Source organism: Rhipicephalus sanguineus, chromosome 3 (genome assembly GCF_013339695.2).
Source record: "Rhipicephalus sanguineus isolate Rsan-2018 chromosome 3, BIME_Rsan_1.4, whole genome shotgun sequence".
Lineage (NCBI taxonomy): Eukaryota > Metazoa > Arthropoda > Arachnida > Ixodida > Ixodidae > Rhipicephalus > Rhipicephalus sanguineus.
This window is the reverse complement of record NC_051178.1, coordinates 9,795,185-9,808,162: the sequence shown is the minus strand read 5'-3', so window position 1 is coordinate 9,808,162 and position 12,978 is coordinate 9,795,185. Positions and strand designations below refer to the sequence as shown.

The 12,978-nt window shown below is 45.0% G+C and overlaps 1 protein-coding gene across 1 annotated transcript in view; it reads right to left on the bottom strand.

Moving 5' to 3' along the window:
- LOC119384790 (transformation/transcription domain-associated protein-like) overlaps positions 1-12,978 on the bottom strand; it is a 946,434-nt gene that overhangs the window by 855,153 nt on the left and 78,303 nt on the right. Inside the window, 1 exon segment of the mRNA XM_049413130.1 lies at positions 2,606-2,689. Within this exon segment, the coding sequence (XP_049269087.1) occupies positions 2,606-2,689 (84 nt within the window).

Here is a 12,978-nt window from a genome sequence, read left to right as displayed (position 1 = left end):
TCACATGACCTGCTCCACAGCCAAAAAACGACGACTGCTTTTCCTGTGTAACAGGTGCCAAGTGCAGTTGGCGGTAACTGTAGTTCACTTCGGTTAACCGAGGTTTGTCGTAACTTAGGTTGGCATGCTCGTGTAACTAGAGTATATTACGAAAATACCTTTTTCAAAAAACTGATCTCTTTAACGATTTTTGGTTCAATACCAGTGCCCCCCCCCCCTCCACAATTGCATGTATGATGCCTGCATGACACAATTTCTTTTCTTTCATGGTGAACTAAGACAACTCTTTTTTTTTTTTTTTCAAAAGATTTATGGCCTTGTATGTACAATTAAAAGGAATGGTCCAAATTTAGAAGTCAATTAGACAAGAAGGCAGATAGTACAGTCAGCGTCCAATTTTTCGGACTCTCTAGGGACTGCGAAATCGTCCAAAAAATCATCCAGTACAAAAGAACGAATTTCATGCTTTTTTACATTGTCAAAGTGGTCACATTGCCACAGCCATGTCCAAGATGCCTCTCAAGGCCTGTAGGTACTAGCACAGGCTCTGGTGAATTCACTTGGTACCTGCAGGGAGCCCCACTTAACTACATGTTTACCACAGATTTGAGTTTCGTGGCGAGTGCCACCGATACCCGCAAGAGGCAGAAAAAATTATGGCTCTCTCACACGGTCGTGCCATGGTGTATGGCTGCGATGCCAAGGAGCGTTTCAAACTGATGAGGCGGAACATGAAGGCTATGGCGAGAGAGCGGATGACTCATCCAGCTGTCCCCAATGCATGTGCACACATAAACGAGTACAAGGAAATCTCCACCGCTTCATTGAAATGCAGAATTTGCTGTTGCATACAGCTGATTGTTTTTAGTCAATTGTGTGCAGCATATTGCTTACTAAGCTAACGTTGCCGCAGCCAGGGCACTTGCCGTACCGAATGCATGCGCTTTCTGTAAGTGTGTTCGACTGCGCCCACTCCGTACCCCACACGGGCACAGCGATGACGAGCTGCTTTTGTTCCTGCAAGCAACGCGTTTGTGCGGCGCACTTAGCGGTCTCACACAAAGACGCATGAGTGAACGGTGGCACAGTGCATTTGAACAAAATGGTGCAGTACACTTACAACCCCTTAGGCCGCATGTGCTACCGAGCAGTTAGCTAAAGACGCTTATTATAATAGGGTCTGCAGCGATGAAGCCGTACTGGAACGTCTGCCACCACTGCGCTTCCATGCAATTTTTTATGCTTCATCACCACACTCGTGAGATGCCAGTAGCCCGTGCTGACCGCAAGCGGATCAACTAGTGAAAGCGTTGGTTTGACCCTGTGAGATAATAAGACGCGGCAGTGATAGTGGCTTCAATTAATGCAGTTTCAAGCCTGAAATTTCAACAAGAAAGTCCGAAAAAATCAGACCGAAGCATTTCAGGGTTCTGGGACTGAAAGGCCAAGTGCCAGTGGTGCCATCTCTTTTAATTGCACAAACTAGCTGTGAAAAATCATGTATACCGACGGTTGCGTTATGTCTGCGTCCTGACACTTCGACAGCCATGTATTCCTCACTACACTGCATTGTTTCCAAGATCCACTCTCAAGTTCTCAAAGATTAGGTTTAGCAGGCATGGCTGAACAGACAGCTTATCTTAATAATAATGACAGAACATACCTGATACTCTGTCCTCAGCATGAGACGACACAAAGCGATAGCCAATTCCACCGTTCATTTATTATCAGTGGGCAAGTAGCAAATGCAAGGTCGGATCGAAGTGGGCAGTCGCGACTGTATGGGCGCTGCCCTGTTGGTTTGCCACCACTTTTACAGGCATGCGACGCAAATACAGATCGTGATTAGCGTATCGTGTATCGCTGTGATGTAGCACCTGCCAAACAACTTTGTAAATTATAATGCAATTACAAACAGAACTATGTTTTTCTGTGCAAGCATGGGTTTTTTTTAAAAAGGCAGGACATGCAAACACAGACAAAAGAGAGAAGTCAAGACACTACAAACACCGACACGCCAAAAAGACACCACGGCGTTTGTGGCGTCTTGACTTCACGCCCTATCTATTTACCATGAATATTTTACAACTAGCAGAACTCTCTCTTATTCTAAGCAAGCATGTGACTTGCTTACACCTCGTAGCTACTACCCTACTGCTACTAGCTTGTGAGATAGAGTATAACAGCAACAGCCTTGGCCTGTACACTGATGTGCTATTGTTTTCTTTTTGATCAAAGCAGTCTCTGGTTACGGGGGAACCTGAAATATTAATGGCTGAAATCTCAACTTTCTTGTGCTAAAGTTTTCAACAAACTGCTACTCCCGCAAGAAATGTCCTTGGGAAAACAACCTATAAGTCTGCCCCAGAACTTTGAAATAACTTCGAAAACGCAGAACCCTAGGTAAACTTCACTAGGTAAACAAACTGCCCACCAAAAACCAAATTTACAATGCAGACTACACTGTAGATACACTGACCTTTGATATACAATGGCCACCACGCAAAGCATAGTACAATTAGGCATTCCAGTTCTGACCAGTTCTCCAGGACGTTATAGTAGAGCACCAAAATTGTGGTGCTGGGCAGAATGCAGTGGTGCTTACCTCCGGGTTGAACTGCGGCCGAAACTGTTTGTGCAGCTCGATGATGATTCGCAGGCACACCAAGACGTTCTCTTCGTTCTCCACCTGCGAAGAAACATTATTACTGCTCTCCTACATGCTAGATCAGGGTACTGCCAAATGGATTTGCTGCCCCTTCTTTCCCGTTAACACACAGCATGTTCGAAACACTGAGCCATACTTCCCTAACCAAGTTGCCAGCTGACTGAACCCAGCAACTAAACTAGTGTGCCATCTTTGCGTGCTTCCACATCACCTTAATGGTGTCCCCCTTTCTTCCATTGCCACCCATTCTGTCAAACTCCCCAGTTAAGGGGAGATGCTATTCGAAAAAAAAGTTTCTTTCATCTGTAGCCTAGGGCAATTAAATTTTAGCTGTTTACATAGCTTTTTATACAGATTTTAAATATGTAATCGGTTTTATAGTAAGCTGCATAGTTTTCATTTTGTACCTTGACAATGTGTAAAATATAGCTCTTTTTGGACGCACTTGCTCATATTGCTCCACATTAACTGTAGAATGCAAATAACTAACTAGAAAGTGTGTATAAGACATTTTAATCAACAAGAAAAATTATAATATGAGAAGTCTTAAAATGCTCAACCAATACTAATTGCTTACTTAAAAATTGTAATAATTATATAAGTGATATCAGGTTTTGAAGGAGATAATTGCGCTCTTCACATGTTAAGGAGTTCGTGGGAAAATTTTCGTTCCGATCTGGCCATCAGAAGTACCAAGGACATGATGTCCAAATTCAAGAAGTTGCCCAAAACTGCATCTTGAGAAAAATGCATTTTAAAGGTAGAAATGAAAGCTCATATGTGGCAAAGATATGCTTTTTAAAATTATTTCTTCCATCATGAGAGCTTGCGAATCATGGTTATTTTGAGCATGTGGCTTTGGTGAACTCCTCATGCAAAATGCCATGGCAAGCAGCCAGGTGACACTTTCCAGGACACTCTAGACGACAATGAGCTCTGTGTGGTTTTTAATAGCCACCTTGTGCTTTTTAGAAGTGATTTTAACCTACTTTGAGCTTAAATACAACGTTGATTTTTTTTTTCATGAAAGTGAAAGTAGAGAAATTAAACTTGACAAAACAAGTAAAAACAAAAAATATGTAATTTTGGCAAAAACTCGCATTTTCCAAGTAGCACCACCCCTTAATCTTGACTTCTATGTGAGACATTCTCGCTTATGCCAAACAATGTAGGAACTTTCGTTTGGTTTCCCATAGACTTGCCAATAAATTTGCCAACGTGGCAGAGGTATATGAGGAACTTTCGCTGTCACTGCAAACGCTGGCGATTCTGCGCAGCAAACACTGCAGTCTGGTTGGGGCATTCAGGCGACTGAGGAAAAGCAAGCAAATAAACACCTTCTTGGCTCAAAGGCACAAAGTAAGTCGACCCGCAGAGGGAGGGAGTGAGAAAAGCACAAAAGAAAAGCCCAAGGTTAAAGGGGTACTGACACAAAATTTCGCGGCCGAGATAGCCTGCTGAATCGATTTCCGTGTACGTGCGTGTACCATCTGCAAAATATCGACAGCGAATAAAGCTTGGAAGGTATTTTATAGGAATTTTGAAGTTCGCGTGCGCGATCCAGCATTATAGGCCGCACCTGTTGCATTGACACCCTCGGAGGTGACCCGAGGTGACCCCCCTACTTCCTCTACGTAACCGTTGTAGCCGGTACAACAAGTTATGATGACGTCGTAGCCGCCATTTCTGTTTTGACGCGCTTGCCGCTGCGCTGTTGGTGTCTCAAGGAAATCGTCGCCAACAGACTACGATGAGGAGGACGACGACAACGAGGACGATGATGGCGACGACATCGCGCAGCACGTGCGGCAAGCGTGCGAATGCGAGGAGACGACGCGAACAGCGCGGAAGTGCGTCACACTTCTGTGTGCTGACGTGATATCGAGCGCTGCAGCCGCTAGGTGGTGATAGTTGCACCCGGAGGCTTGTCGTTTTTGAAACCGAAACTGACACTGGTCGGTAATGAGGAGCCTGTAACTATTATCTGTCGCGCGCTGCTGCAAACGATGTGCCATGTTATGACTAACAGGCCCCCAGCAACACGTTGCAGCAAAAAAACACGAGGCCAAAATTTTTGTGTCAGTACCCCTTTAAGGCCAGCACCTCCCACACCCCCGAGTCACTATCAGCAAAAGTAAGTGAAAATAGAAAAAGAACGAGTTGGTACTGGGACCCCAAGCTTTTATATTCTCCCGGCATTCTACTGTTCCCCAACTAGAGTACAAAAACAATGCAAGATCTTTGGTCAATGCAGTGACCACGGAACGAGGGCGAAGAATGAAGAAGCACAGGATTCTTCGTCCTCGTCCCATGTGTGCTGCATCAACCAAAGATGAATGCATACCAATTAGCTCAATCCTTATACAACACACGAACATCTTGGGGACCATCTCGTCGGTCATGGACCGAGACACAAACCAAGAGGCAAGATATCACCGCAGTTCTCCTACGTCAGGCAGCTAATCTTGAAGCGCTCTCTTTAAAAATTTTATGCCGTAATACATCTTTTCTATTATTTGCTGTTTATCGAGCCCCTGATTCCACTCCACAATTTCTTCAAGATCTGCATGAACACATGGCATCTTTTGTACACAATAAAGTTTTTTTTAATAGGCGATTTCAATCTACCGGGCATTGACTGGACTCGCGGTACATATAGCGCTGATGTCAGCGTAAACAATGAACATTTGCGTGACATTATTTTGATGCACAACTTGAAGCAAGTGGTTACTGAGCCTACGCAAATTAGCGTTTCTTCTGCTTCAATACTTGACCTTATATTTATTAGCCAGACTTTTCAAGATTTTTCTGTTTCTGTTGAACACGGCATTTCCGATCACAAACTTGTGGCTTTTTCCTGCACCGTCGATCTTCCCAAGTCTACTAGTTGTAAAACTGTTTCTGTAAAGGACTATTCACATGCCAATGATGAGAGCGTACTAGATTACCTTGATGATCGTCTAAGTGTTTTTGGGGGACATGACGCTGCTAAACTTTGGGACGAACTTAAGACTATTTGTATGCACTGTATCGACAACTTTATTCCAGTCAGAACTAAAAAAAACATCCAAACCTACTCCCTGGATCACCCATGAGATAGTGCATGCAAAGAGAAAAGTGAAACGTCTGAGATGACGGGGTATTTCTCGTGACGTAATCGTACCACACCAAGCTAAATTAAACGAGGCTGTTAGGGCAGCTAAACTTCGTTACTTTCAGTTTACCCTGCCTAACTTCATCCGAACTGCTCCCAACAAGTTTTGGAGCTTTCTCAGCAAAAAAAGTAAACCAGTCGACCATATTACGCACGAGGGCTATCCTGTCATCGCTAAACGAGAGATCACTGCTCACTTCAATGCTTATTTTAATAGTATATTCTCAAACTCGCCTGTTCCCCGTTGCACGAATCGCACATCGGTGAAGGATGACATGAGTTTTGTTTCTTTGCCGGGCGTCTTTTCTATGCTCTTGAATATAAAAACAAAATCATCACCCGGGCCTGACAACTTACCAAACGTGTTTCTTCACAGATATGCCAAAATGCTATCGCGTTTTCTTATCATCTTTCGTGCATCACTATCTTCAGCTGCGCTTCCGAACGACTGGCTATCTGCTCGTGTCATTCCGATCCTAAAGAAAGGCGATCCATCATTAGTTCAAAACTACCGCCCCATATCACTAACCTCCTCTTGTTGTAAACTTTTAGAACACATTATCGCTAACGAAATCACAAGGTTCCTTGATGATCGAGCTATTCTAACTGCTATGCAGCATGGTTTTAGGAAGGGCCTCTCCACTGTAACCAAATTAACTACTGTAATTCCCAGTCTCGCTAGCGCTGTCGACAAATCCGGACAAACTGACATCATATTTCTGGATTTTAGGAAAGCGTTTGATCTCGTGTCACATGCGAAACTAATCCAAAAGCTTGTTCATCTGGACGTTCCCTCATACCTAGTAAATTGGATTTCTGCTTACCTCACTAACCGTAGGCAATTTGTTGCAATTGATAACTGCTCTTCGAGTGACCTTCCCGTAACTCCTGGCGTTCCCCAAGGAAGTGTTCTTGGACCTTTATTATTTAACATATATATTATTGACATAGTTGACTCTATTACTGAACCTGCACAGATAAAATTATTCGCTGATGACTGCTTACTCTTTAATGAAATCACCTGCCAGCAAGACCAAATCACCCTACACGCCAGCCTTCAAAAAATGTTAACATGGTGCAAACACTGGGACATGCAGCTTAATATTGATAAAACAGTATTTATGAAAATCACCAAAAAATTAATAAGCTTTCGTTTACTTATAATCTCGCATCCATGCCACTTACCGAGGTTGATGAATATAAGTACCTAGGTGTCATCATAAGTAATAATCTCAGTTGGAACTCCCACATCTCTTACCTTTGCGACCCAGCCTTCAAAAAACTCTGCTACCTCAGACACAAATTAAAACATGCTCCTGCTGAGACCCGTCTAACCACTTATACCTCTCTTGGCCGTCCTAAGCTAGGATATGCAGCTATCGTATGGGATCCTTACACTAAAACTAACATCGATGTGCTAGAAAGGATCCAACGTAAAGCAGTAAGATTCATCTTTTCTAAATATCGCTCCAGTGACTCTCCAAGTGATCTAATGGCTCAACACAGCATTAAGTCCTTGCAATTAAGAAGAAAAATTCACAGGCTTAAATTTCTATTCCTACTGTATAATAATAAATTGTCTTTTTCTCCTGAACCTTACATAACGCCTCTCACTGCTCGCCGAACAAGACATCGCCACTCTGCCACATTAACGCCTTACAATACCAGAACCAACATCTTTAAGTATTCCTTTTTCCCTAGAACAGTAGCCGACTGGAATAGCCTACCTCTTAGTACACTCAGCAACACTGACTCTATCGCATCCATTACATCTTAAATCTAGCCCTTCCTCTTTCAATACAGTGTTCCAGTATTTTTTTTTTCCTTTATTTTTTTTTGCTACTCCTTTGTACATTGATTAGATAGTTATGTATTGTTTATCTTCTCATATTGTATATTATTTTTTTCTTTTGTATCACATTCGTTTTAATGCTCGTTTACTTGTTAGTAGATTCACTTTGTTGTTGCTTGTATAGATCTTCCTTGTATAATATTCTTGATACTTGCACACTTTGTATTTCTGTTTGTACTTTTCCCCTCCTGCCTGGGCCTTTTAAGGCCTGCAGTATTCCTAAATAAATAAAATAAATAAATAAAAATAGCTTGCATGTTGAAACCGAGTACAAAACTGAAACCAAGTTCACAGTGCCACGGCCGCTCGATGAAAAACACATGGTGCTCGATGAAAAACACACGGTGCGGCCTGCCGCGTCGCGGCGCAGGCAATGGGCGAGAGCGGGGAAGTGGAGTTGACAGTTGTCGCCGCATTTCGCTAGGAGGGCACCAGTAGTACAGGAGGGCTCCACACGACGCGCGGGCAGGAAGGAGCGCGCATTCAGCGGGTAGGTCGAGGTAGTGGTTGTTTTTCTCCATATGAATCGCTCGCACTGAGTGTCACTCAAGACAGTTTACGCATGTGTGATATTTTATACGTTAGGCAAAATGCCGCGTAACTGTTGTGTGCCGTTGTGTTCTATGAATGCATCGAAGGACCTGCAAATATGCTACCACGAGTTTTCCAGTAACGCAGAACGCAGGGCAGCATGGCTGCGAAACATTTCCCATGAAGGACCCGGCGGGAAGGGAACAGCATGGCAGCCTAATGACAGGTCCCTGGTGTGCGCCTTGCATTTTACAGAGCAGGACTACAAGAAGACCGAGAAGTTGAGGATACTTTTGCCAACGGCTGTGCCGACAGTGTTCCCCGGTTATCCAAGCTACATGAGCACGAGGAGCACGCGTGCTCCGAGGAAGAAGCGGCCACGCTCCAGAATAGAAGCCGATAATGCGCAGTCGCGTGCCGAGTGCTGGGGCAATGCTGCTTCAAAATAGCCATTTTGTCATTAGCCAAAACGGCTTGTCAAGTGACAGCACTGAAGCCACGACGCCCAACAACTTTGAACTAGGGAATGAAACATGTGTGCAAATGGCATCATTTTCAGATGCATCATGTCAAACTATATTCAACCTTGTTAAACTGACAGAAGAAGCTAAAAAAAACGCACTGCTTCAAAGCAAAGATCGCTCGTATGAAAGGAGCACTGCAGGCCCTTCAAGAAAAAGTGGATGAGGTTGAGGAGCGGGCGCAGTTTTATGAAAATAACACGGACATTGCCTGTTTCATGAAGGTGCTCAATGGTGCTGCGCAAGGTGACAAGACTGCAGAGTTCGTTAGAAAGCAAGTTCGCAGTTTCTCGAAGAAGAAGCCCCACTACAGTGAAGTCATTCTAAGGGAATGTGTAATTTGGAAGGCATGCTTCAACAAAAGTTATGAGCATGCAAGGTCTAGAACTATCTTTCAGCTCCTTTGTCGCTCCACGCTCCAGATATATGTAGTCCATTTAACAGGTAGAATCGGCGTCACTTCGTTGATAAAGGAGCGGCTGTGCATCGAATTCAAGGGTCTCACTGTAGAGCAAGAAGCGTTCTGCTCCCTGATTGTTGACGAGATGGCCATACAGCAGAGGGTCATATACGACCGACAAGTCAACAAACTTTTTGGTTTCGTTGACCATGGTGAAGAAAAGCACTCAGCAGCGGTACCCCAAGTGGCAAACCGATTACTATATTTTGTAATAAGAGGCTTGTCAACATCATATATTATTCCTGTCGGATATTTTTTCACGAGATGTCTGAAAGGTGACCAGCTGTTCTCTATGACCATGGAAGTTTGCGGGGCGGACGACCACGCCATGGAAGTCTGCAAAGTTTTCATCAGAAAGCTCTTATGAACACTTCTTGCCAACTGGGCAGGAAATGTTAATATGTCTGTTGAGCGTCTCGTACGCTTGGCACAAAAACCTCTGGCCAGGAAGGTACTGCGCCTGTGATTCCAATAACACAGTGATCCTTTTTTTCACGCACGTGCAATAAAGCAATTATGACTCCCCTGATGTTCACAATGCTTTTGTTACTAAGGTATGAGCAACAGTCATTGCGGAAATACAACAGCACCTGTCAATGAGCGACTCTCCTGTTGATAAAATTACTGTAGCACAGACATACATTATCGAGGGTGAACAGTGCAACGGCAACAAAATAGAGAAAACATGACGCGCAAAATCGCAACTCGCACGAGCAACCACTTCAGATAAAACTCACACTTGCTATATTTAGGTTGAAGCATCGCCGGCGCACATTCGGTAGGACGATTACCAATATAGTTAACGCTATAACAAGTTTATTGTAACCCTTTAAAAACTAATAAGCGCATAGCAGCTGCGCTGTCAAGCCGCGATCCGCCGCAATAATTCCGGCGCTCTCGCTTTCGGTCTCCCCAGAGGCTCCCCCACTGGTGGCACCGCAGCGGCAGCCAGGAGCACTAGGCGCGCGACGCAGTATCCGCTCCATGCGGCAGGCCGCACCGTGTGTTTTTCATCGAGCGGCCGTGACAGTGCTAATGGCAGTCTCCCATCAGAAGGTTCAGAGACAGTGTCATCCTCGTCATACGATGGCGTAGGTACACATAGGACATATGTGCACCGTATTTTTCTTCGGTGGAGTGGAAATTGTGATGCACCACTTTCATTATGAAAACACACGACAAAGGGAAGCTATTTTGCAAGCTGTTTTGCCATCATGTCTTTTTCATGTGCCCAAAGCCTGTGACCCCAGCAGTGTAAAGGGAGATCTTCGGTTTGTCATCGATCAGGAAAAGTTACTACAGGCCAAAAACAGGAAAATATCCAGACCTCGAAGACAGGCTTGCAGACTTTTATTAAGAAACTCGGTACTCTGTAAAATCCCAAGCAAGCGCCCCCCTTCAGCAAATCGAAATTACCAGACAAGTGGAGGGCTGCTTTCCCAGAAAAGCACCAACATTCAAGATGGCATCAGCAAAGTATTCACGCCAGAAAAAATGCAGTGTATGTGAACTCCCCCAAAAGTCTTCTCGCTCTCGTTCATGGCACAGCGCATTACAACTACGGCTCACAAATAACAAGGAATGCAATCCCAATGCAATCAGATAGCAGGAAGCATGGCATGAAAGCGTCTCTGATGATGAGCCACTGCAACTGCAACAGCTTGTAAGGATCGAAGGCGCACCCAAAGCCTCAGCACGGATGTTCTGCCTTTTCTGCGGATCCATTCCCTCTCCGATTCACCTGCGACAGCAAGTGCCGCCACCATTTGCCATGCACCGGTTCTCGTGGTGGCACTGCACGCTGTCTCGGAACCACGAGACTTAGCATGAACCGTGTCCTACACGGCCGTGGTGCACGACCAGGATGCGAAGCAGAAAGTGGGGGGGGGGGGGGGACGTTGCTGGAACACTGCAGAAATTTAAAATTAGCTGTCATATTGGAGGTGGCGCTTGCTGGGGTGCTTGCTTGCACAGTTTGCTCGGTATTTTACCATACATATACAGTAAAACCTCCTTATTCAGTCACTGGAACTGTAAAAAATTTTCGAATTAACAAAACATACAAATACCAGGATGCAAGGAAGGTGGAATCGTTAAAAGTAATCAGAGGTGGTCGTTTATGGTGCCTGCTAGTTTGTGGCTTGAAAGGTTATGTTTTCCAGCAATGCCCGGTCCCTATTTTGCCACAAACACGAGGAAACGGCGGGTCTCGCTGCTGCCAGCGCAAAAGAAAAAAAGAGAAAGAAGACAAAAAGATGGTTTTTGGTCACCTGAAGTGCGCGCCTGCGGAAAAGAAGACGTGCTTCACTGCAACACAGTGGTGATATGTGAGCAGCATGTCACCTGCTCCTCGCAGCATCAGCGTGTCTGATGCGACCATTTGCCCATTCTTTCTGGTAAAATAAAAAATTTAATAATGGCCTGCGTGACGGAATTCGCGATCTGTTCTGGCTGCAAAACATGATCGCTGAAGTTTTCGCGTGTCACCGCTGTGTTGCAGTGAAGCACGTCGTCTTTCCCGCATGTGCACACTTCAGGTGACTACAAAACTGTCTCTTATTGCGATAGCAATTATATGGACAGTCTCAACGAGTTTTTGCCGTCGCCGTTGCTGTCATGTCCCGTATAAAGTCCAAATTGATAAGATCCCACCCGTGCACCGTATGTTCTACCGCGGGTAAAAGCGCGCGAGCGGAGCCGAGGAATGCAACCGAAGCAGAGATCAAACAAGCCGGCCCATTTGCGTCGCTCGGAGAGCACATGCGATAACATTACCCCGCTCGGGAGGCCTGCCGTCGAAGCAGACAGGAAATGCCCCGCCAGTCTTGAACGAGCGTGAAAAGACGCGAGAGGGGGGGGGGGGGGGTGTCACTTGAGCAGCAACTTTGAACTTTGATTCTAAGGGCGCTGGCACGTGCGCTATCTCAGGCGCCATCAGCCGGTGGCTCGTATACCCCTTCTACGTGCTGCGCTCTCAACGCGAAGTGACTATGCGGAAAGAGCATCTCTCCCTGGTGCGGCCATATTCTCTAACACCAGCATTTTGTAGTTACGCGAGATCGGATACAAGAGTTAGCTGCCAGCCTCGCTTCGTATAACACAATTTGTTGCTATCGCGTTCATTGCTTCGCCCTTGTGGTGAAACTGACTTTTTCCTTTTTCTTCTTTTTTCTTTTTCTTTTTTTTTTTTTTTTGCGCTGGCAGCAGCAAGGCTGGCGTGCTTCAGCTGTTCCTCATTAGTATCGCTACACTGCACTGCCTTGCGGCTCCTAAGGGCCGCCGTTTCCGCAGATTGGCGGCGAAATCGGGATCAGGTACTAACACCTGGCACGCAAAGTTTTCAAATTAACCGAGCTGGTGCTGACCGCCGCTTCAAATTATCCACTCAAACTTACATTGCAAAACATGGGACCGCAGAAATCCTTCGAATTATGCAGGATTTCGAAATAAGTGAGTTCGAATTAATGAAGTTTTACTTTCCCAACTTTGTCAAGGTAACGACACATGACACAAATTAACCGAGCTGGTGCTGACCGCCGCTTCAAATTATACACTCAAACTTACATTGCAAAACATGGGACCGCAGAAATCCTTCGAATTATGCAGGATTTCGAAATAAGTGAGTTCGAATTAATGAAGTTTTACTTTCCCAACTTTGTCAAGGTAACGACACATGACACAAATTAACCGAGCTGGTGCTGACCGCCGCTTCAAATTATACACTCAAACTTACATTGCAAAACATGGGACCGCAGAAATCCTTCGAATTATGCAGGATTTCGAAATAAGTGA